Source organism: Labrus bergylta, chromosome 14 (genome assembly GCF_963930695.1).
Source record: "Labrus bergylta chromosome 14, fLabBer1.1, whole genome shotgun sequence".
NCBI lineage: Eukaryota > Metazoa > Chordata > Actinopteri > Labriformes > Labridae > Labrus > Labrus bergylta.
In genome coordinates, this window is record NC_089208.1 from 24,457,976 (window position 1) to 24,484,931 (window position 26,956).

The 26,956-nt window shown below is 40.7% G+C and overlaps 1 protein-coding gene across 1 annotated transcript in view; it reads left to right on the forward strand.

Moving 5' to 3' along the window:
- uvrag (UV radiation resistance associated gene) overlaps window positions 1-26,956 on the forward strand; it is a 118,700-nt gene that overhangs the window by 68,789 nt on the left and 22,955 nt on the right. Inside the window, exon 13 of the mRNA XM_020631199.3 lies at window positions 5,020-5,095. Within this exon, the coding sequence (XP_020486855.1) occupies window positions 5,020-5,095 (76 nt within the window). The remainder of the gene's footprint in view (window positions 1-5,019; window positions 5,096-26,956) is intronic.

Genomic DNA, 26,956 nt, shown 5'->3' on the forward strand with positions numbered 1-26,956 from the left:
GATTAAATAAAAAATGATCAAATGTGCTAACTTAATCACACACGGCCCCACTCTCCCCCCTCCCCCCCCCTCCCCCCCCCCCCCGCTTCCTCCCTCCATCCTCCCTGCTGGTGTGTAATAATATATTTAACTTTAGTGGACGTCCCCGGGAGGAATTCCTGGTGTTTGGTGAACCAGAGTCTCTCCAGTGTGATTTCAGACACAGCGGACAGCGGTCATTAATCACTCCGCTGTGATGGAGTCCGTGTGTGTGTGTTCATGTGTTTTGCGTGTGTGCGCTGGACATGGTTTTGTTTTCCTTCTCATGCGTGTTCATCGGCAAACAAATCCTATCTGCGTGTGGGGAAGTGATATTGGGAATGCCAGCCGTGTGAGGGGAATGCCTGTTTTGTTGTTCTTCCTCTCTCTGGTAGTTATTTCCTATCGCTGCGATACGACCTCTGGCAGGCCGCTCTCTCTGGACCCTCGCTGCACGTCGAGAAAACACGATGACTGAAGAGCTGATGGCTGTGTGGCCCTCTGGCTGCAGAGACTCCATTTTTACTCGCTAGTCCTAACAACATCCTGATAACATTTGTTTGAGGGTGGGAATGATCCCCAGCTGTCAGGGGTTTACCCTCACGTCTGGGTGTTTTCAGTGACTGGGTTAACATGGCAGAAAATATGATCAGAATATTTACAGTTCATACCATCCCATTTAACAATGCTGGCATATTTTAGGGCATCCTGTTCATGGCAGAAACCTGAAGTGAGCAAACAGTTCATTATTTAAACTTCAGAATATAGTTTATTCACATGTCCTGAACCTGAACCTTTTCTTTAAGTAGAGAAAATTATAACCGTTGAAAACTCTGACCCAAGCAGGTTCTAGCGTCTGTGAGCCAAAATGCAGCTAAGATTAGCTAAGCTTGTTTCGAGGACCTCAAGTGGTTTGTGAGCTTTCATTGTTCTGTTTGTATTTATTCAGAACACCGACTAGTCTTTAGTGGAGAAAAATCAAGAAAACAGTCAAAATTTACACTTGATTGATTTGGTTTGCCAACGTTAGCAGTACTAGGACAAATAGCCATTGGTCCTCCCTGCAGGTTAACATCACAAAGCTGTACTAAACGTGGTTACACATTGCTCCTTCCATTTTACCAGTGTATCCTGTCACAGCTGTTAGCTCAACCGTCTCTGTCAAAATACTGCCAGAGACACACACTGATCCTGTGAGATGCTATCTGCTTACTGTGCCTGTTAACATCCAGGTTTTCTTGTGAATGATTAATAACATGCAAACCAAAAAACTGAAGACCAACTGGATGTTGTCCCTGTTCCTGCTGTGTTATAAGCAGTTTGATCTGTCTATACCGAGTAATTAGTATCAAGATGATCATCATAAGCTATGTCAAATTTACCCTAACACTCCAAAAAGGTGTTTTCATTGCCCAGTCCTTGTATCTATGTGTCATGAGTTGTGCATTTAAACATCACTAACTTGTTTCAGAGAACTGGATGAGCCCTTATCTTTGTTCTCTGATAGAAACCTGGATGTAGTTTCATGTAAACACTCTCCGGACTCTGATGACTCGTTCATGTTTCAGAACATAATGTGTGCGATGCTGAGCAGTAGAGACACATCCATACAGACAGCAGACACATGGATGCTGTTATATTCATGTATACAGCGATAGAAATTACCAGGTTTTCCATGCTCCACGTAAACATCATATCCGGGATGTTATCAGAACCAGGACACGACTCAGAACGGGGATCCTTGTGAACATATAAACACACTCACACACTGAATCAGAATGGTTGTCTGAACTCCTCATACACGCTCTTGGAAACAGGAAGGAGGAAAGTAAACTTTAAAGAAATGGGTTGAACCCAAATGAAGTTAGAAAGATCTCATTTTGAAAAAAAATATGGGTTATCAAGGGCCAACACTTGTTAGAGCCAAAACGCTAAAATGTGGGTGTCATCAGAGATCTGGTCCTGAAGAGCGTTAAGATCAACACAATAAATGTGTATATCTATATCTATCTCTACAGATCGAACATAGATCTAAAAAAGATGTCTGCCGATATATTGGTATCAGATTTTTTCTCTGCCCAATATCGATATCTGAATCGGCCCCAAAAATTCCACATCGGTCGGCCCCTAATTGAATTCTCTTAGTACTAAAAAGAACTCATATTTTAAAATAACAATGCCACTTTAAATATAAGGACTAAAAGACCACTGCCTTTGAACAGCCAAGTCTTCTTGTTTTATTGCTACTTTAAATTATTGGGTTATCCTTGATGGGTATTTTTCTGTTTGGGGTTTTTATATTCTGTCAAGCACTTAATAACGTTTTTTAACTAAGTGCTTTAAAAACAAATGTTATTAGTATTATTATTATATATATTATTATTACTACACTGAGGAAGTGTTTGGTCTGCCATGTTCTCCTTCAGCCTCAGGCACCTATAGGTCACACTGTGAGGGAGAGAAGAGCCCCGTATCTGCTCTCACACTGGATTAACTCAAGACCATGACCCAGTCCTCAGGGGGCACTCACACCCAGAGACAAGACCGGATGCACATACTCTCCAGAACATTTAACACATGTCTGCACACAGTGTACAGTTCACCCTGGTCACAGTGCGTCTGCTGCTTCTTACACTGCTGTCTTAAAACAAACAAAAACACTGTCCTATAGAACTGTTCACAGCAAGAGCTGTATCAGACTCACACTCTACGGCTGGTAAATAAGAAGCCTCACATATTTGTCTTTTTTTTTTATCAAGTTACTTTTTCAGCCTCCATGAGTCACAGGGCTCCACATTATGACTGGCCTGCAGACCCCGACACATGATTGACAGATCCGGGCCAGCTGAAAACAAAACAGGAACACATTCTCAATTTGAAATCGCTTTCTTGTGATACTGGTGTTTGTTTTCAGTAATGTTTTATAAGAGCGTGTGCACACAGTGTGTCACAGTAAAGAGACCACCGACAGCTTCACCGCTGACACTCCTGTGAGCGCGTTCTCTGCAATCGGATTGTACATCGGGACTCTGATGGCAGTGCAGGTTTTCTCTCATTAAAAGTTTGGTAAATCGGTCATAAAAGCTACCATTCCTGACCAAAAGCCAGGTTAAAATCAACTGGTGAAGATCAAAATTATTCTCAAAACATCTAGAGGTGACAATGTGTGAGGAGTAGAGAGAAGGACTTAAGAGGCTGGAGAGTTTCTACAGCAGAGAAAAAAGACTTTGAGATAAATGATGAAACAAACAATAGCTTTATTGTTTTAGGGGCCACTGATCTTTAAAAAACATTGCCCCATTGAGCCCCTGGCAAATGTAACTTAATGTCAACTCCTGAATCACATATTGTACAAATGTATCCAAGATTTTGATAACTGATGACTCATACTCCAATCTTGGATTTATTAACATCGTTTAACCGGATAAAAGATTTCAGTCTGCTGGTGAGCTGAAACCCGGCTCACAGTCCAGAAGCAGCAAGACAGCGGTCAGTCTGCAGACAGTCTGCAACCAGTTCATTTGTAGATTTGGCTTTGAGACCTTAATAGAAGCCCCCGGATATCTGAAAGCCTGAATGTAAAATTAATCAGAAATAAAATCCCTTTTTAACCAAGCATTATTGACATTATCACACAGACAGATCTGTAGTGTGAAATACAGTTTAGACTCTGTATCATGCTCTCCTGTCAAGTGTACACTTGAAGGGTTTATACATATTGTTTCTATTCTCTGTTGGTTATAGTTTCTTTTATTTTGCAAAAGAGAGAAAAGGCTAGCAAAGGTGGTTACTATAAAAGTAAAATGAACTCTGTTTATTGTCAAATGATGATATTACATTTGATGAAAAATGTGAACATACTGTCAGTAAACCTCACTGACAGAGTACCAGGAAGCCAATCCAAAGACAGCACAGGTCAGCTGAAGATCTTTGGAGAGCCACAGAGTCTTTGACCTGAAACAGCTTTATTTTTCTCAAATCTGCAGATCTCTGCACACACACTTTGCAATCTTTCTATGCCGTTTTTGGATATATTTACATATGCACCATGTTTGCATAATATCTCCATACTTAGCTCTTTAGCCTCCCCACATAAAACACCACACAACAAAGACCTTACAGTTCAGCTCAGTGAAATGAAGCGGTGCATTTGATTGTTGTTTTTGTGAATCTGGGATCTATTTATTTGTCTTACTGCATGCTTGCTGCGTCGTCTCTTTGTGCAGGCCTGTGACAGTTCCTGGCCTTGGTAACAGTGTTTGTTTGATTTTTTTTGTTTTTTCAAAGAGCAGATTGTTTATTTTGTGTGCTGAGGCAGTAAAGCTCCTCTCAGAAGAAGACCTTCTCTTCTCTTATGAAGAAGATTTCAGAGTTTCAGAGTGAGGGGTTAAGAGAGGGATTAGGTTTACGTTACTCACACATGCTACCTTCATGGTAGCAAAAGAGGTTTTTCCCACCCTGGATGTCAGCATAAACCCCTCTCCACCTGACCCTAAACACAGAGTGAAACCTCTCTGTGCAGTCCAGACTGAGACATCTGACTGGCCCCGTTGGGACTTTCCCACCACACTGAAAGGAAACGCTCTCTTTGTTCCTGCTCAGAGGTGGATGGACGCCTCTGCTTCTGTTTGATATTTCAGATTTAAAGGTACAGAGGTGGCATCTGTGGGATTGGAGAACATACCCAGACTCAGCTTCTTCAGCCATCTGCGAGTGTTAGCGACTATAAACGCTGCTGGCTACATGAGCGGCCCCCTTTTAATTATGGAGAGAAATTATTGCCCGTTTTCAGAGCCAAAACAGTTCTCTGAATAAGTATTGACATTGTCACACAGACAGATCTGGAATGTGAAATACAGCATGGACTCTGTAGCATGCTCGTCTTTCAGGTGTACATTAAAAGGGTTTATTCATCTCGTTTCTAGACTCTGTTGGTTTTAGATTAAATGCATCAATCACCTCTTCATAACGCCTTGTTGCTTTTTCTCTTGTCTTTCACAGATTCCCTTTGTACCCCAGAGGAGAGCGCTTTCATTTTGAATACGGAGTCTACTTACTCAACAAGAACATCGCCCAGGTAAGATATGAACACACATCCAGTGCAGACGTTTGCACTTCAGAATCTTTGATGTTTAGGACTACAGTCTGTGAGACGGAGTGTGTTATGTGAAACAACAGCTCGTTGTTTGAAGTGTAAACTGTGTACCTTTAAGGGCTTCTCCTGCGTGTAAGAACCTAGCCTGCACACAGTTACACATGTCTCAATGATGTAAGAAATAATCATTCAACACTCACTACATATTTGTGCAAAGTGAGTATTTACTCTAATAGCATCAGGATCATCTATGTCGGGTCCCCTAAAAACACGACTAGATATTGCCTCTGTTCATCTTAATGATAGGATGCATCATCGAGTGCAAGATTGATGACTTTAGCCGTGCTACCATCATGGATATACGGAGGTCGTTTGGCAAGTCATTCAGACTTTTTCAGGGATCTGGTGTCTCATCGGGAAAAAAAAATGGAGACTAAAGAAAAGTTTGGAATTAGCTTTGTGGGAACAAATAAGAAGACAATTATTGATGTTTCTAAGAGTATGTCCATGTTTTGTTTTCTAAAGAACAACATTTTGGGGACATAATGGTAAGTCTGTTATTACTGGTTTTAATGGTGCGATACCTCTTTCCAGATGGAAGTAACTAATATCTGTCTCAAGATATTTTGTGATGACTTTCATTAATTATAAATGATCGCTTTGACTTTGTTCCTTTAGCTGTGGTTACTTATTTAAGACAAACACTGATGCAAAGGCAGCCTGTTCATTTAGGGAGGGGAATAGGCAGTTTAACCCAAATCTATGAAGTAACCTTTAGCCAATCAGAATCAAGTTTTCACCTACATAGTTTCATACCATTATCAATATGTTAGCATAAATGTTTCTGTAGCCCTGATTAATTTTCGTCCTCTTTGGCGGAGATGTTTGACAGTAGAAGCATGCTGATGTTAGCATGTAGCTGGATACAGGACAGTGCCTATGTTGGATTCACCGAGTCTTTGGCATAGCTGTAATTATTAGTTATTAGTTTCAGGATAACAGTGGAGCACTATGACACACTGGATTCTTCTCTCTCCACATCTTCTTTACATAAACACTTCAGGGGAGGGTTGACCCTCTTGACCTCTCCCTGCTTATTAAAGTGCACCTAATGTGTTGACCTGGGTTCCTCCCTCCATTCATCGCTCATACATTTAGCACTGACTTTGAACAATTTACATTCCAATGCCTGTTGTCCTCCTTAGGCCAGGCAGGAATGAAGGGCCTCTCCTCTGAATGAGACAACGGCAATTAGCACAGGCAGGTGGCTGACTTCAAACTACTGCACTCGAGAAGCTTGAAGTTCTAATATCAGAGCCACACGCTGCAAGCTAATATCAGAGTTTACAGAGTAGAAAAGTCCATCATGACGATGAAACATTTAAACAGAAGGTGAAAACACAAATGTTTATTCCCTTTGGTGGTGTCAAAGTTTAAAGTGGTCTGTGGTGTTTGGAGAAACGTCCAACTGAATACAGTTTTTACTTTGTTTCTAAACAGATATGTCAGTAATCAATCCAGCCAATATTTACTGTATTGACATTTTATGCTCAGTGCACATAGCTGAGTAGTATCAAACTCTAGTTTTACACTCTTTATCAAGTCAAGTCAAGTAAATGGGATAAACATATTTAACAAAACTCCCAAAAACCTCAAGCAGAGCAACAGAAAAGGGTTTCATCTCCACAGACACACAAAGGTGCAACAGGTGGCGTTGGTACAGAAAGACATCAGTGTAAATATACACTACCTACAATCAAGATGATTTAATTACTGGTAATGTGTATCACTGCTTATAACTCTAAACTTGGAAGGATCATTACCGGTTGAGCCGGGCCTAGCGGTCGGTTTCGGTTGATAGTTGTCTCTAAAGACCAATGGGGGTGTTTTATCCTGGACGCATGTCTTCGGCAGGTGTAGGGGTCAGGAGGTGTCGCCGATGGGCTTCACTGTACTTCTCCCTCCTCCCGTTGTTCTGGGAAAGCAACCTCCTAGTCTGGACCGGGCGTTTCAGACTATGACCTCGCGCCCCGCAGCCCGCTCCGAGGCGATCAACAGAGGGGTGGCCGGCAGCCAGTCAACAGCGAGCCCCGGTCTTAATCTGAACCTCGTCCTCAACCATAAAGAGTTAGAACTTCAGAGGATGTTATGATTCTCACATATGGACACTACAGGCATCCATTTGAACCACTGTGACTCATTGTAGACTCCCTCAAGACCTTGCAGGATTTTTGCAGAAAGCACAAAGATAAATGTATTAATGGCTTCTTCAACACACAATTTGAATGTGTTGCATACTTTTCTGTGACCTGCGTCTTAATGTGTCACATGACAGTCTGCACACGGACAAATGTAGCTTGTTTAAACAATAGATTGTTATTGTTGTTTCAAGTTTTATCTTGTTTGGTAAGGACATGCATATGGATGTTTTTTTAACGCAGCAGAGACAGACAGACTTCAACGTGCATGACACCATGTGGCCTGAAGAACATTTGGTGCTCCTTCAGCTCGATGGATATTCCTGCCATTCAACTTGCATAACCCCTACCCGTGATCTTTTTTATCAAAGCCACTCATCGTGATCTGAGCTTTCTGAGAGCTCTGCTTCATGAATTTCAGCCATGTGTTGCCATCACATGTTGCACTGCATGCTCACTCTGGCTGAAAGTTGAATTTCACAACCATTAGAAGGCACATGTGAAGGGTTCCAAGGAGAGTTTTCCCTCTTTAAAATCAGCACATGATATTTCTATAGCTGTCATTTTATAAATGAGCACAGTCTTTCCAGTAGAGATGCATTTTCAGGTAACCAAGAGCAGAATATATTCTACAAAGACCACATTTCATGTCACTGTGTAAAATATCTGCCTGAAGAAAATCCCTTAAAAACCCTGTGTTTGGTTTTCAAAGGAGTGCGGTTCACTGCACATGAAAATGAGATCCAGGCGGCAGGAGGCTTTCACCTGTGTCTTTGAAACAAATGCAGAAAGATTCAAACTTGAGGTTTAAAAGGCCAGATGTGAAGCATCAGCTGGAACACAGGTGGACAAATGTGAGGAGTGCATGATAACTTTTTAAGAGCAATATGTGAAATGATGAATTGATAAGTGACAGAAAACCTTTTTTATAATGTTTGTGAATAACATCGTGGAACACATGTTTCTATAAATCTCAAAGCCCCGGGCCGTGCATGGCAATCAAATCTTTACCCATGAACTAAAAAAAAAAAAAAAACACTTTAAGAGTTGGACGTTTATAAAAATCCTAGCTATAATGACGATTAATATTGATGTTTTTCCCTCAATATTATAAGATTGTATTGTCAGAAAGTCTGAAGTTTATTGCCAGACACTGAAATAGTTCTGGGGATCTTTTTTCTTAATCAGCAAGGGAAGTCTCTATCACTTTTTTTAGAACTTGGTTTTGTTTGCATTTGTTATGAAGAGCACCTAAATTAATAATGAGGCCTCGTAATGATTCACAAAAGCAAACCAGATCATCAGTGAGAAGTTTGACTATTTCCATATCATCACTTTGTATGTTTGAAACCACTGTCACTGATAAGTGTCAGACAGCATGCTGCAGAAACAGTCTTTGTTTACCACAGAAAATATTATACGCACTGACTGATATATGTGACGGCTGAAAGAAAGCAGGATGACAAAACTTACACATTTAAAGGAGAAGATCAGCAAAGAGATAAGACACACCGTGTCAACAGGGGGCGCCAAAATCAACACAAACTCACATTTCCTCACTGGATCATTAAGATTCAAGACTCTTGTACCTGTATACATGAAAAAGATTTTCATGCTGTGTGACAGAAAAAAGTAACATATAGAAACATAAATATACCTAAATTAAAAAAGTCAGAAAACATTTGGAAAATATGAGACAAACGTTCTTCTTTGTGACTTGTCTGAAGCATTTACTTTAACAAGGACATGTTTTTTTATAAAAGTTCTATCATTTTAATTACCCACTTGTTAAAATAAAGCCATTCAAATATGTGTTAGACATCTTCACTGGATGATCATAAACTATATTCTTTAACCAAGTTTAACCAAACCCCTCTGATTTTTGTGTTTTGGTCATAAAACCAGCTTACTATTTAAACCTTTCATCAGTATAAAAAAATAGGTTTGTATTTTGTTGTAATTTTGCACATAGTAGCATTCCTTCTGACAGCCTTGGATATGTGCCTGCCTAGAGACCAACCCTTCTTTTACTGGTTTTCACACTGGCCAACATCCTCGGCTTTTAACAGCTCGATGGAGCATCAGTATTTTTACAGGATGAAATTTCAGCTTTCGTTCAAAGCGTCCACTTATGCGTTCCATGTGTGTCTGACTACGTCCACGTTAAGGATGAGTTATCAGGTCGATTCTGAAACAATATAACGATTCCACATGAGTGGTCCGGCTCCATATGATAGTGATTAAAGGCCATTGTTTCAAAAGTGAAGAAGTGGTAAACATGTCAGGGTTGATCAGATTAGACCCACTGCAAACACTGCTTTGGTTGATTTCTGTACATTGCATTAAGACGTGTGAGCTCCTGTGAGTTCAATCGCTTGGTTTCTTAGATTTCACACCACAGATGTTCATATTGTGATAGTAAAGGCCTACACTCTCTTATGATACAAGTCAATACGCCTTTCAAGTCTGAGTAGGATTCCATAACTTCTTTTCACTTCTGCCCTGCTGTTGGTTTCTTGTTATTTGGGCTTTTAAAGGAATTTATTGCATTACTGACCTCAAAGCATTGCGCCTGGATTATCTTCTGATGAAATGATTTAACAATAGAGAGCATTTTGGTTGCAGCAGAAGGTTCCTAGATTGTGGTTTTTCCTCTTTGTTTCTTAATGGGCCTCCTTTGGTCGAGCAAGGCGTGTCATTCTGCCATTGCAAGGCCTATTCAATGTCTGCTTCTGTGAAACAAAGCAGAGGTCTACTTTCACAGCAGAGCCGTCTGACTGCCTGATTGGCTGCTTCGCTGACTGACTTGAGCCTGGGTGGGAGACATAAAGTGTCCATCTCTTATTAAATTGCCGTGTGTGGCTGTGTTTGAAAGTGATACAGGGACACTGGCGAGGGATCAGGGCCACAGCAGGTCGACCCAGCTTTGATGTGGCAGGAGGAGAAGTTTGTTTTTATTAGTCCTGGTGTCAGGAGGCCAGGGGCAGGGTCTGGGAGGCAGCATGGAGCTCCTTGGATGGCAGGTGGTAACACTCCAATAATGCCACTTTAAGTTATTTGCAATAGCAAAGAGAAGTTAAAGCCACTGGAAACCCAAATCCATTATAGCCTTCAAATGATTTATTATGGGTTGTGGTAGATCGTGTCTCTTTGTACATTAAAGTAAGTACCTTAAAGTATTAGAAAACACTTTCAATCCTAATTTCAAGAACTAATCTGCAACTTTACTAATATTTGATTTGCATTGAATGTGGTTTTGATCTGTCTTACATAGTGAAACCTTCAGTCCAATCATAGGAAAAGACACACAGAAGCTGTGCAGCTGTTTACCCTCAGTTTTAGCGTCATTCAGCACCGTGGTTAAATATCAACAGCCAGAAACTTTTTAGCTTTTTTTGCCTTATTTCATCCACCAGGGGTCTAAAGCACACTAATGATAACATATCTAACAGCAAACTATAGCATTGGTACAAAACAATCAACCTCTCATCTCTCTCATCCTGACATAGAAGACTCAAACATACTTCTACTTTCATATGGATCAATGCTGTGCCAGGGAACCAAATCAAAATGTGGTCGGCCATGCCCATACACTCCTAAGATATAGCCTAAACAGCAAAAAGAGTTTGAGGTGTTTCTTGACTCAGATTTCATGAGACTCCTAGCTTTGCTATCACATATGCATTATTACTTTTTTTCCCAGCTAAATTTCCCTAAGGCTGTAAGAAAGACTTAAAGGAATGTCCAAATTCCACCCCAGCTCATTTGTATTTCTTGTGCAATCAGTAAATGTTGCAAAATGTGCAATGCCTGAGTGACTTTCAAAGGAGACATTGCGTTATCGTTAAAATGCATACCGTACTTCTCTTTGGTCCCAGTTGAACTGAAAACTTAAGAATGATTTACAAAGTGCATAATTTTCTCTCAGCTTAGTTGTTAAATGAATGGCATCTGGCTGCTGCTGCTTTGGCTTGAATTAGTTGGCCACAGGTATGTAACTGGGCCTGAAGTGCCCATCCACAGGGGTGCAAATGTAAAATCTGCCATTCCTCCATTCACAGAGACAAATTATCCAAGTTAGTGTAGCTGACTCCAAAGGAAAACCAGCAGCCCTTTGTCTGGAGGCATGCCACGTATTGCATTAACTTACTTTCTGTGTTATCCACGAGTAGAAGTTGTGAAACAAGTCATGTGGGGATGATTAGATGACAACTAATGCTATAACAGAATCTCTATTGGTTTCAAGCAAGGAAGGGGGGTGGGCAAAGCAAGGAAGGGGGGTGGGCAAAGCAAGGAAGGGGGGTGGGCAAAACAATTAGTTCCTGGTCGCTAAACTTGGTGTATCATGTTTTGTGGGCCTCAGGCACAGGAAACCTAGTATTGGGAATTAAAGCACAGATGATCTGTTGTATCCCAGCCAGGTCACCTCTGGGTTCACCTTCATTTCTGTCAACTGATGAAAGTCGCCTGCAGCCTCCTGCCTTCCAAGTCCCTAGGCAGCTTAACAGCATGAACTGCAGGCAGAGTGCCATTCTGGTGGTTGGGATCATACGTCAGTGGCCATTAAAAGTGGCAACTGTGGCTCCATAAAACACGACTATGACTCACAGGGGAGCCTTCTGTGTTTTGCGGTTAGTGGAGGTGGCAGCAAGTGGAACAAGAGCTGGTTGGCTGGAGGTAATCTTGGTGAAGCTAATTTTAAAAGGTTGTAGGCGCTCTAGCAGGGATAACTTTTTATTTTCTTTCTAGTATGATAGTAATGATCAAGACTGAGTGTTTCCCCCTGGATCACAATTCACACATGAAAGTGGTGTATTGAAAGGCGTACTGCATTTATTTTGTGTATTGTAAAGAGTCTAGATGAATGCTTAATTTTAAATTGATCTGGTGTGCAGTGAGCTAAACCTGAAGTCAAAGCTTTGGGGTTTACCAGTGTATATGTTTGAATCCTTTACGATGGTCAAGAGCTCTGGGGAATGACATTAGGAGAGAGATTGCAGACACTTTGATGGAGCTCAGATTAGCTGCTTGAGGTGGTTAAGGCATCTTATCAGAAAGCCTTTTGGGGACCTTCCTTTGGAGGCTCAGACCCCGGGTTTTACCCAGAACACCCTGAAGGTATAGATTATCTCATCAGACCTAAGAATGCTTATGTATATCCTGGAAGGTAATGGAAAATTTTACTGGGAGGCAAAGTCCAGTGCTACTTGCGTAACCCGCTGCAATTGGGCGGAAGAGGATGGATGAATAGACTGCCTGTTGGCCACTATTTGTTAGTTACTCATTTTCACCCACAGCGAGTCAAAAAAAACAAAGTAAGGTCTAGTAGCAAACATCCAAACTTAATTTAAAAAAAAGTAAGGTTACATCAAAGGCCAGATTCAGATTCAGAGAATGCTCTTGATTGCATGGTTCACGATAATCCTCAGGCCAGTAAGACCCATTGCAAATTGTAAAAATATTGTTTCACTCATTTCAACCATACAAGGAGACCTTGCTGGTTTGGATGCAATACAACAAGATAAATTTTTCTTTTCCGCCACTGACACCACTGAAACCGAAGTTAAACATGAGTGTAATTATGAAAATGAGCTGTCTGGAAAGCAGTCTCTGTTTGCTGTCTGAGAAAAAAGGATAAGGAAATGTACTTTGTGTGTTATTAAATTCATTGACTTCAAGCAAACCCATCCACCTTCTCTGAGCATCTGTTCGCTTTTTCTCTCTTTTTTACCATTTCATGTTTGTTAATTCAACATTTTAACAAACAAAAGTTGAGGCCCCTGTCTTCTGGCTTCCCCCACTTTGATAAAGCCGGTGACCTCAGTCCAAAGAGATAGACTTGGCATAGCCCCTTTGCGGCCATTAGCTCATGTAATTGTGCTTGGATAAAAACCATATGACCCTGGCCAAAACATGCAAAAAGTGAACATTACACAGCTCCATTCCACCTCATAACTCCTCTTGCCTCCAACCAAGATGTCAAGACTGTTGAGGATCCCCAATGAAAATGGTCTCCACCTAGTACCTTATTTTCTTTGTTCTTGAATGTGGATGTTCGAGATGGACCAAAGTCCAAAACATTGTTTTAATGAATATTTTTGATGCTCTAAAGTAAAAAAAGCAAAAGAGTATCTTTTTTCGATAATTATGGATTTAAAAAATGTGCTTCTGTCTTTCATGTGTACATTTAAAATGGATACACTAATGGCTTTTCATTTTTTCACATAGTTTGCTGACTTGGTATTTCTTTCTTTATTAGGATCCCCATTAACACCAGCATAAGCATAGGCTATTCTTACTGGGGTCCAACACACGTACAGTCATACTCATAGTCTTTGTTTACAGTGCTATACCAAACAGGAATAAATGATATAGCAGTGACAGCTAAAATGTTTCAGATCTCTTGTCCTTAACTAACTTAGTCTATTTTTGGTCTCCTGTTTGACAAGGATCCATCTATCAAACTCCCAAACAATGCTCCCTGGGGATAAGGTATGCTTTCTATTGTCATATCTGCAGGATTTATTACCAGTTTTCCATCCTTTATATCTTAAATTCCATAGAATAAGAACAAAAACTAGAGCTTCAGCCCATTTCTCAGCAGGATCTCTTCTAAGAATTTCAACACTTTTAGCCTAAACTATTCCAGGTTTCCCTCAGAAGCCGGTTGGTCTTTCGTTCCTCGTCCAGCTGAGGCTTGCGGTTTGTGACTCACATCTCGCTGGGTTCCAGAAAAAAAAAAGAAGCAATTTCATCTCCACTATCCCCCTTTGAACAACAGCAGCCATTCTTCTGTCCAGCCGCCTCTACAGAAACCTCATCCCAACAAACAAACTCCCCAATGTTTAGTGATCATAATGCAGCCCCACTGTACGCTGTTTGTTTACCTGAACCCTGGACTTTGGAGTCTTCTGGCTTGGCCACCATCGCTCCCCTAAGACTGACAGAGCCTGGAATCAATCAGGCCATTTTAACCGCCTGCTGCCACTCATTGTCTTCATCCTTCCATAGCAGCCACATCCGCTTTCCATTTCACAGGGATTGATATGATAAAACTCATGATGGGCGGGACAGGCACCAGAAAATGGAGCGCCAACTTAACATAAAATGCCTCACTTTCACCCTCAACAGGAAGGAGGGAGGCACTGGATGAATTCTCTTTCAGGTCGAGCCATAAATGTGTCTGTTTTTACTTAAACACGATGAAGTATAGCCTGAATCTGTATTCTCTGAGCATCATTTCCCACATGCTGTACAAATGTTGGATAATCATCCCCTTACATATAATAGAGGATAAGTTATAGACTTTGCGTCGGACAATGTGTTTTGAATTTGAGCCCCATTAAGGTGCCACTTTTAACAAGATCTCTCTCCTCTGCTGACAGTAAAAAGCACTTCATTAGGGTGCTTTATTTGTCCCGTTTAAAGCAAGAAATTAGTTTTGGCAGTTTATAAGTGGGTTAAATTGAGAGTTGTATTGTGAGATTGTTAACAGCCTGACAGGAGCGGAGACAGTAAGCTGAGGGCTGTCTGCTCTCCCTCTCTGATGATTGATGCAAAGACGGGGGAGAGAAGGGGGAAGTGACTGTTTCCATGGAGCTGGATATAAGATGAAATCTGTCGAATGTTTGTAGCAAGAGGCCTATAGTGCTCCGCTATCTGTTTTAGTTTGATTCTGACAAAAAAGAGTGATTGTTATTATTGAATGATAATTAGTATTGATGAATATCCTCAGATGTAATCCAGAGTTTTATAATAACCTGCCTTTTTAAAGGAATATATTCACCATAGACTGTATAACCGTAGACGTTGTCTCAGTGACTTTACCCATTGGAGTTTGGAAGCCTATTAATGGTAGTCGCCATATTGGAAATGGTAGTTGGGTGCTTTTGGCAGTGGTTTGGTTTTGGTAGGTACTGACCACTGAAGACCAGTAACACTACACAAATTAACAAAATGTTAAATTACCTAATTATCCCCCCCCACAGACAGGTGCCATTGTAAAATGATTTTCAGTGTTATTTATAACACCAGTGGTTATAATTCTATGGTGATGTAAAGTTGTACATAGGACTCAAATTGTGAGGGGAACGATGTTAGATTAGATTGTACACACCAGAAGCAGTGTTAAACTTCCAAATATTCATTTACATTGTGATAGGACACAACCAAATTCATCCTATATAAAATCATCTCATTGACATTTAGTTTGCTGAACAAAAACAGCTGGTCTATGATCATTGTTCTTTACCCTCTTTGTGCAATGATTGATGTTTAAAACTTGGCACATAATACTGGCACAATCTGCCAAACCAGCATCCCACTAGATGGGACCTATGACCATCAAAACAATGTGATTTATGATATCTTTGATTGAAGTCCACATTCCTTATTGTGGACTGGAACCAGCCACCCTATGCTTCCCATACTGAAGTTGTACGCACCGAGCTACTGCCTCCCCAAGTAACAATAATCACTCACTGCTCCTGTGCTTGACTGAACTGATGCATGTTTTCAAATCTGAATTGGGAGTAACTTATTGTTTGTGTTTGTTGCTCAGACCAAGCAAAAGATGTTTGAGAAGAAACCTGACCAGCTTTACTACTCTGCAGCAGAAGGAATCTCTCCTGAGACATTACATTTAGATAGGAACTGTTTTCTGCTTCAGAAACAGCCTGTAGGAAAAAAGAATGAGCTCCCAGTGGTTTCGCTCTCCTGTGGTTCTGCTTGTTCAAGCTATCTTTTAACCAAACCCAGGCCTTAACGTACACCTCTTGGTGCCCGTGGGTTTTCACAGCCCTGCTGTGTGGTCCCTGTTTTCCATCACAGACTTATTTTTGTAGCTACAGCTTGCATCTAGTACCACTTATAGACAAGAATAAGTTGTTGGTGGAACCCTTTTTACAAGACTAAGGAGGAGAACCCTTTTTTTTTTTCCATAAACAGATATTTACCATAAACTGCTGTATAAGGGAGACTTTGGAAAAGTGGTAGTGTGTCTGAGGTGCTGTGTTTGCAGAGCATGAAACCCCTGCTGTCTCTGTTTTGGATCAGAGCGAAGAGTGGAAGTAATTGATGCTCCAGTCTTCACCAGTACACGAAAGAGAGAGTGATCTTTGTAGTTTTTTGTTTTTTTTGCCTCGGCGTAAGCCAGAAGATGCGATTTATGACTGGATTCTGACCACAGTTGTAAGTGTATGTCACTGTTCTGTGGTTGCCAGTTTTGGGTGTGTGTATGCAGTGAGGCCGTCAGCGCGCTGCGATCATGCCCGAGCACTAGGGTTTTATGGGAATTCCTCTGGACAGCCACATATGACTTTATGAAACACTTAAATTCGTCTAATTGAATTTCCACATTTGGTGGTTGGTAGTTCCACGTTCGCCCATCGCCGCAAAAGAGGCAACAGAGGAGCTTGTTCCACTTAATGTACGGGTTAAAGTAAATGTTAATCTGTGTATGTGTGAATGTGTGTTTAAGATACAGAGAGAGGGGGGGATTGGAGAGAATATTTTATGTATTCAGTTTCTCATTATTGATCGTTGGTGTCCTTAGCTGTCAAATTATTTGTTATTTGCAGAAATTGATGATGGGCAAAGACGTCATATGACTAAAGGAAACCACTGTTAAGAGTAATTTTAACTTTTTTAAGTATTGTCTTTTATAAACAACGATCATCATCTGAGAATGTCTTCTTCCCACAGGTCAGACTGTGGATTTTTTACTGGCAAAGGTTTCTGAAGACGTGGGGTTTGCTTTGCTGTGATTCTGGGTGTTGGAAAGTGTTGGCTGCTCTGCTCCATCATTTACTTAATGGTGCGTCTGCAGTTTCCAGCTGGTTGGAATTTGTAGCTGAGGCCTGTTTGTTTGGAGCTGGCTCTTCTTTTGTCTGCATACTGTAACACTGCTGCAGCACTAGGCCCTTTCCTTCAACACCATTTCTACAGCCTTAAATCTATGGTAATATCTTAATAAGTTGGCTTAGTTTAGACGGATACTAAAAGAAAAAGAAAGAGAAAAGCCCATCAGACCGTTCATTACAAGTCAAGGAAGTCCTTTTTTCACTTGGGGTTATATCTCTTCCTTTCATCATGGTTGTGTCATTGTGTGTTAAATATCTGCTTGTTTTGGACCGTTCTGATATTCTCTTTTCAAACTCAGAAAGGGAAACTGGACCAAGGCACACAAACACAAGAACTCCCTCTGCCTCTGTTTTTGGCTGTCCAAGCCTAACTCCTGGGGCCCCTACGAGCCAGCCGTAGGAATGGAGAGGGCAGAGTCCAAGTATATTTTATGTCAGCAAGTTTAGAAAACCTAGCTCTCGTTAATTCATCAAACTCTCTGTGCTGTCATTGGGGTGTTTGGGAGTGGAGGTATTCAGTCAAGAGGCCTTACAGCGGCTCAATGACATTAAACAGCGCTTAGGATAAAACAATGCTGGCCCCATCTGGTCAGTATATGAAAAAAAAAAAAGCCTGTTAGTCCTTCTATTCAGTACTTTTCCTGCTTCCATATGGCTTTCATTACAGCCCTTTGACTCCGGCCAATCTGCAGCTTTTTCATCTGAACTAACAGAGCGGTTCTGGACCTCTGGAGTTCTTTCAGTGACACTTATCATCGAGTTAAGAGATGTCTCTGTACATCTAATTTGGTTTTGTCAGGTCAATCTCAGCATCAGTCTTTTTCCCTGAACGTCAGATGCTCCAACACTCCTCTCCATCAAATACAGTCTCACCTCATTAAGGGAAGTGTTCCTCTATCACCCCTGATGTCAGCCTCCATTACTCACCCAGGAGGAGGAGACTATGTGTGTCCTCTCTGGCATGTCATCATCTGTGCCATCCAGCCACAGCGTTCTCTTTATTAATGAAGCGTCTGTGATGAGCCTAGGCCTGCTGTCCCAGAGGACAAATAATGGTTTTACAGTTATTGGAGAAAAGGGGCTAAGTGGCTCATGAAAGCAGCTGTTAAATAAACACCCGCTCATGTTTAAAGAGGAGGAGGTGAATGGGTTCTTTTTTTTTCTCTCTGCCTTTGGAAATAACTAATTTAAGTTTTTTGTTTGTTTTACTTTCAATATAGTAACTGTGTCAAGAATGTTTGTCTGTTCATGTGGCATTGAGATGTGTAACTCAAATCAAATCATTCCTATATTGTGCAAAAGCAAGAATAGATTAAAATTTTAATTACAGTTTCTAAGGCTGCCACCTATCCAGAGTTGTTTTTAATTGGAAAGCATTCATGATTTTCAAAGTAAAGCTTGGACTTTTTCTTTTATGATTTCAGTTCTGCGTCTGACCAAACCCGTAAAAGCTGACTTAAGTCTCATGATAAACCGTTACTGCACACATTTATCAGAGTTTTTCTTTAGTTACAGCTGTCAGCCGGACACAGAAAATACAAGCTGACTGCTTTCTTAGAATTTATGTCATGCTTCCATTGTTTATATTATAATATTTAAACAGATTACGGATGTTTGTCAGCTAGAGAGATAAAGGTATAGGTGCAGCTCAGCTTGCAGCCCCTGAGAGGTAGACTTTGTTGCTTTACTTGGTGTCTTTACTGGACCTCATTGCCTTTTCAGTTAGTTTTGGGGAGAGCATGACACCTCTGCTGATAGTTCAACTACCAGTAAAACCTATTTAACGATGATCACTGAAGGAATACCTCAAAATGAGCTACCAGCAGCTCAGCTCATAGCCCCTCCTGACATCCAGTCTGATGGAGAGTAAAACCTCTATAACGATGGCCACTGAAGGAATCCTAACTTTAAAACTAGCTGATTACCTACAAATGAGCTACCAGCAGCTCAGCTCACAGCCCCTCCTGATTTTTGAAGTGAAACTATTTCAGTCAGACTTTTTACTGGTGTTGACTAACACATCCTATTGTTCTTGAAGGGAGGTGACACAGTCTATAGAAAACAAGGTGCAAATTCTGAATAACAGAAGTGATTCAACTGTGGGTCTTCTCAACTTATGACGGTCGAAATGTTTCTGTTGTGACTCCAAAATGAATATCTGCATCCTCAGACATAGGTAACATCTAAATAAAGTAATAGTTCATTGGATTTGATCCAATAATTAAAACCATTTCAGTGTGTGAAGTCAAATCTACTGGTTAAAGGTTAGGTCCCGTTCCACATGACCCTGTATCATATATTCAATTTAGTTTAATTGCATCTCAACAGTTTTGTTTGTTGTTGCGCACCATGTCGTTACTCACCCATTATGACGTCTCTGCAGTTTACATGGACAAATTATTGCCATTACTGTTGTCCTCCCCATGGAAACGGACCCATTTTTACGTCTCAAACAAGTCTCAGCCAAGTCCTTGGCTCAAGCTTCTCAGAGCAATTAGGATGCTGTCCACAGAAACTACGCCCAACCTTTGCTAAATATGCTTCCCACAACAAACATAAACACAAACGCACATGTCGTCGACGTCGTATATATTGTGTAAGTGAATCGTTTTTTATGAGTTTAGAGCCTAACCCTTACCATCGTTATAACAAGTCAAAGGCAAGAGGTTCAGAGCACCAAGTCATTCTGAAGTTATGGAAAGTATTACTCCTTCCCCTGGATGTAAGAACTGTGCAGAGAAATCAGAAAGGTTCACCTGTTTGTATCTCTTCCATCCACATGCTTAAAAAAAGATGTATTTACCTGGTTAGGGTTGGGGTTATTCTATGAAATTCCATCAATGATTTATTATATTTTAGCAGTTTTCCTTACTTTTAGTTACTAAATAGATGACATATGATTGAAACAGTAGATATGAAGCTGGATTGACCCGTTTTTTTCACTTTAACGTTCAATTCAATTCCTCTGTGGCCCTCTTCCAGCTCATTAGAGAGTTAGAAACCACACACTCAACCTCACACTCTTTCACTCATGCTGAATTAATGGAACAATCCACATAGTTGGCCACCAAAAGTGTGTGTGGAAAAAAAAAAAATACTTTGACCACACAATAGTTATTTGTTTCTTGTTCGTCATTCGGCCTCATGCTGCTTTCTGCAAGCCCTAATGCGATTTCTTTCCATGAGAATTAGGTCGCATATTTTTTTTTAAACCCATGTAGCTTTTATTTTTATTTGTATTTATTTATTGTGGAAAACCTCTGTAGCTGTTTTTCAAGTGAGACACAATGTTCTGTCATTTGACTGCAAAGGGATTCAATCCAAGTTTTAACGTACTGGAATGTTTGACGTTATGTTTATTAGATTGAAGATTGTCAGTGTACTTGTTTGGCTGTAGTATATTAAGAGTGGCAGTTTTAAAGCAAGGCCAGCCCCCTGACAAAGTGTCTGTGGGAAGTCGAGGTGAGAGAAGTGTGAAGGCAGCAGGTTATAATCAGGAAAATTCAATATGAGCGAGTAGGTGGGATGGGCGGAGATTTTCTGCTTCTTACTCTTTACTGCTCTCCTCTTTTGTCATTCAGTTGTTTTCCCCTGTTTGGTTTGGTTTTTGGTTCCATATACAACATGTATAAGGACGTTTCAGAAAGACAAACATAGACAAGGTCCTGAAAATCTCCGGTCTTGAATGTCCTGAAATCATCTGGAGTTCGTTTGTGAAAAGGTTTGATATTGTATTGAGGCAAACAAATCAAAGCTGTGAGGTGTTGCGGCTGAGTTAAGCCCAAAGTTGAGCAGGTTGACCTCATGTCAGCAACTCAGTCTGAGGACTTTATGAGCCTGGATCCGCCAGTCTAATCCCAGATTACATGTCTTTATCTGATTAAAAAAACAAATGATTCATAAAAAGCTCCACATGGGTCTTCTGGGCATGAGTACTGCAGTACTTTCTGGGTAAAATGAAATATTAGTTTCCTTCCAATCTGCTATTTATTAGCAAGAGCAGTCCCCGAGTCTAATCAGACATTCATTATTAGATAATATTTCCTGTTTTGGAATATAACTGATCCAATTCTTAACACTGCAGCCAATTGGAAGTGTAAAAAAAACCACCCTTAACACAGTGCAGGGTCACAGTTGAACAAACCCAGATGACCAGAGAACGCTGCAGGCTCTCCAAAATAAACCGGACACAGCATATACTCGTTCCATCCAATGGCAGCTTTAATTTAGATTTTTAGAGCCAATGAACACGAAAGCCAAGAGTCTTTGTTTTGTTTATGTTACCATGATTCTCATTTCAAATGTTATCCTCTTTTTAAGAAACCATTTACATTTAAACTGTTTCTGCTGAACATATGCACTACATTTAACTGAGTCATTTGTTTACAGTAACATTTGTGCCTCACAGCCTGTCACATGGTTTATTTGTCTTATTGTGTTTTTAACCAAAGCGGAGTCATTCTAGCAGAGCAGATTACTCAACCATTTTACAGATGTTTCTGTTTATTGCCTCCTCATCATCAGCGACAACACATCCAGAGGTGTGATGTTTTTTGAAAGTCTGTCTGTATCTCTGTCCTGCTGTCCATCCAAACATCAATTCCTACTCCACAAGGAAATTAAATGTGGAACAAACATCCACTTACACTAAAAAGGAACTGGTCATTAAACTGTGGTCAAAGCATAGACTTTATGAGACGATGGACAACAGGCCTCAAACTCCCTCTGTCGTACAAAGATGAAGCCAAAATACCCCCTTCGATGGATGTTTCACATGTGAAGTCAGAGTCCGCGCAGTTGAGATCCGCTTCAAAAAACACAAATTTACCTCACCATTAAAACGACAAAGATCCCTGACAGTAGATCAGATTCTTGAGTCGGTTTTAAAGCAGACACTCACCGTTATGGGAGGTATATGACTCTCGTGTCTTTTCTGTTTCCTCTCAATGTTCCTCCTCTACTCTTTCCTCTTTGGTCCACAGAGCGCCACAGACGCTGTGCTACTCAAACAGCGATCCTTGGATTTTGTTGCTATTTGACAGTTTTTGCTGTCTTTTCTTAAGACGTTTTTTTTTGTTGTTTGTTTGTTTGTTTGGTTTTTTACAATTTTTACTACAAAACCAGTTTGAGATTTTCCCACCTTTTCCACCACACTTTGACAAACTCAGTCTGATATTCTCATGAAGCCTGTTCTTTACCAGCGGCTCTCGGAAAGTTGACCACAATGTCAGATCTCTCCGGTGAGAGCTTGGGCAGAGTTGATCTGTCAGCTTAGAACTAGGATGCCTGCTAATACTTAATATGTTCACAACCTGATCCCGATGGCTCAACAAGGCTTACACACCGATACACACAAAAACAAGATCCACAGTAAGCGCTGTGTGCACAAACGAACAGTCAATAAACACACGAATATCGCATGTGATGGACATGGCTAAGTCCTCCATCATGTGTACATACCAAAGACCTCTCACATATAAAATGTATACTTTTATCCTTACTACCCCAAATTCCTCCACGGAGAAGTTTGATGCTGCATATTTGATCCTGGTAGAATAGCAGCAGGATCTGGCTGGAAATCCCTTTGAACTCTGTGAAATATTGGAAGTCTGAGCTTTAATCTGCAGCTCTCTGGTTACTGTTTTGATAGGGCATGCAGTTGGCCAGCGAGCACTACTGTATTCCAGACATAGTCATTTCATTGTCATCAAGGTTGTACTCCCACTTGACAAACTGTTGCTGTGAAGGGAGCTGAAAGAGGATTATAATGTCTTGTGCCAGATGCAAATGTTTGATATTTTTATGAAGTGAGAAAAAGTGAGGAACAACCAAAGTGAATCCCAGACCCGTTATTATTCCTTCTTCACTCTCACTCTTGATTTGTTAAAATAGACACTTGAATGAGTAGCTCTCGACAGCCCTAGCTCTGACAGCGATACATTTTAAAGTCAGTAACTCAGACAGCTGAGGAGGAATGTCCACAGTTTGCCAGCGCGCAGGCTCTCCCTGTGACCCGCCGATCCTGTGGTAATATTAATAGAAAAACCTGACTCGTAAAGCCTTCCACAAAATAAAGAGGAAGCAAAAAGAAAATAATACGTCCATTCACAAGCAGTGGAAAGGAGAGAAACCGTGGGCAGCAAGAAGCCAGGATAGACACCTGCCCACAAACCGTATATTCATCCTCCTCACTGGCCTGTTTTCACAGAGAGCTTGTGGAAACACTACACACACATATTAAAAAAAAAAGATTTCCCCTGTAAAAAAAACCACAACACTTTTATACACAATAATAAAACAAGTGTGAAGAGACTCAGGTTAAAATGACATGTTTAAACACTTTATTTGTCTGCTTTGTTTAAAAGGTAAATAGTGACAGGCGGGGTCAAATCTGTTGTAAAAACATTTCCCTCTGTTAGTCTAAATTTCTGTTCTGAGACGATTGATCTGAGCGGGGCTGCAGCTAAAAGATATTTTCATTACTGATTAAATTATTTTTTTTCTACTTTAGTTCCATACATTTTTTAATAATAATAATATCTTTAGTAACATAGTAGAGTAAGCTATGCTGAATGCCTCCAGCTTTTTCCCCTCTGCTCCTCCCCTCGCTGTGGGACTGAAATTTAATTCTCCTCTCTCACGTCTGTGACTTTCGATATCAGGAAGACACGATCAGAACAAGCGTGACATAAATATTGATCTGATCAATGATCGCCATAAACCAACCATCTAGTTTAGAATAAAAAGTATTTAAAAATGGGCCGGATGGGATCAGAATCTTTCAATTTACATGTTTTTTTCGATCAGGCTTTTATATTGCTTTTATTTGTCCATGTAAACATACCTAATGTGTAATTTGCCCTCCAGGTCCACACACGTTTGTGACCTCTCCAGGAACAAGCTCTGAATGTTTGAACTTGTATCTACAAAGAGGTTAATTAGCATATTTCTTAGATGTTCATCATCCAGGCTCCAGGAGTCCTTGTGACGCCTGCCATGGAGGATTGATGATGGTCCTACATGCCAGCACTGCTAACAGGAAGTTGACCCACAGTGTTGTGACTTCACAAACAGGGTCGGCCTGTGTGAGTGTTCGGTTACCTGACTGATCTAGCTTGGCTTTAGTGCTAACAAGACGAGGGTCATTAGCCCCAAGGTCCAGAGACCCCCTCATGGAGGATGTTTTTTTCCAATAGAGTCACTGTAACACACAACACTCAATAACTGACCAGCTCATACACAGACTGAATACCCACAACATGAAGGGACCTCATTAGTCCTGTAGGCGTGGCGGTATCCACCTCCGACCCTCCCTGCAGTGATTGGGGTCAGAGGAGAGTAACATTGGTCTCTTGTCACCGGTGGTCTCCCTAACTGAATTTCCTATTCATCTCACACTGCCATTCTTGTAATTATGTAAATCTGTTGACTGAATTTGGAGGCAATATGATACTTGGCAAAGTGTAACAACAAGCAACACAACGGAAGAATCTGGTTTGAATTATGGGCCACATTTGAATCAGACTGAAGCAACAGAGAATACAGCACACCTGTATTGCATTACCCCGGTGTGGAGGGGAGAGGGAGGAAAAGGAGCACAGCTAAAGGATGTTAAATGAAGTGGAAGAACTCGTAGAATTCAATATTAAAAAACTCTTTTATTACACGCTTGTTTGAAATGGCAGAGCGAGAGAGACAGGAAGAACGGAGAATATTACATTTCACCCTGTTCAGGAAGTGCTTAAACGTATAGTTTGAACCGGTCATGCTGTTCCCATGCACACATGAGTGATTCCTTCACTCTGGTCCTGAAACTTCTAGTCAAACACCATAATATTAGACATACCACTTCACTATCTACTATCTCATCGTCTAGAGGTCTTTAGGACTCTCACGCGTAGAGGACTCTGGAATCAAAGAACATGCAATGAGACATTTACCCATTTTAAGGATAAAATGATCTTGAAGAATTGGTAAGATACTTCACTAGAGAAGGGGATCAAAATCTGATTCCATTAAGGACCGGGTTCCAAATTTTTCAAAACCGGAAAATCAAGTTTGAGCTAATCGATACTTCTATCGAGTCTTGTGCATCCTGTAACGTGACGCCATTTCTCAAATCAAGTCACATCTTTTAAATCAAATCACTGGTGCTGACTCACCAGCCCAAAAGCACATCAGCAATGTGAATAAAAGTAGACCACAAGGCAACAACTTCAGCCATCAGGTTTAAAGAACTGTCAACCTTGGCTTCTCCTACTGCAGGACGGTCATCGTCCTCCTTCATTAACAGCAGCCGGGGTAAGATCTCCCAAAGTTTGAAGCAACTGGGTAAAAGCTAGTTAGTTAACTAAACAAGCTGACATAAGGTTACATTGTGATGTTTTCACGGTCGGGTTAGTGATACTACAATAGACCGCCCACTGTTTGGTGGCTCTAGATCCCAAAGTTAATTTACCCCATTCAAATCCTCCGTTGACATTTTACAAGATCCTTTTTTATCATAAATCCTGGAACCAAACCAACCAACTTCCTAAGTACTGATGACTATAAAACTATGTTGAAATCTGCAGTTAGCTGTGTCCATAGCAACGGACAAATCTGTAGCCCTCCTAAAATGAGCTTCACTAGCTTTCATTACTCACATTGAACTGAACACTCCCACTGAGGGCGAAGTGAGACGAGGTGAACAGATCTGCATGAATCAGCACAACACTGATTGAGTTTTTCTCCTCATCATGTCGGAGTCTGTTGACATTTTTATTTTCCATTCAGCAGTCTTTAAACACCCCTCTGGCTAGGCTTGGGTGGCTCAGGCTTTCTCGCTCCTTGCCCAATTGTATACGCTGGGAAGGCAGACTCAGAGGGCTTTCTCATTTCATCATAGTAAACAGACAAACGTCAAATTAACCAAACATGTTTCTGCGGATTGATATGATTAAAATTAGTCTTCAAGATTCTGTGATTAGAGCCGTGTCCATAGCAACTGCATGCTTTTCTAAGTAATGGTTTGTTTTACCTTAACAACAGTGGCCGCTGCTATACATAATTGTCTGATAAGAATCAGGTAAAACAGCAGTGTAATAAATTGTTCTTTTAAAAAAATCAGTATTTTCCCTGATTTTCCCTATCGGTGCATCTCAATTACAGTAAGTAGTTGATTCAACTTCAATCCAATCAGTGCAAAATACAAACATCATTCACAATGAAAACCTTTTCTCTGTGGACAGAGAAAGAACAGCTGAAGGTAGACAGGACGTGAGAGAGTGGAGATGACATGCACCAATAAGTCTGATTTTTTTTTTAATGTTGAAATGAATTCATCTTATGTTCCTGTAAAGCTGCTTGATTTGATGGCTTTCCCCCTCAGAACATTTCTATGAAAATAAACTCCAAACATACAAGAAGTCATAATGTGATACTTTGTATATCTGTCTTTTCTCTTCTTGTTTACGATACGGATCATTTAGAGCCAGGGCATGAGATTATTATTTCTTCAACCATTAGACCACTGCCCGAGCCGTTATGTTGATGCATCATCATTTTGGTATGCCAGTTTCTGCCCATGAATCAAACATCAACCCCTATATAAATATGTGGAGAAGAAAACACAACTGTAGTTTCAACTCAAATGTATCATTGCATGAAAAAGAAATTAGTTTTGAAAGTGAGGCAGCAGGGATTCAACGTTCTCTAAATATATGGGAAGATATTTTCTATGGTAGGCAAACGCTTGGGGTGTTTAGGAGTCCTGATTCCAACTATGGCTTGATGACCGGATGATT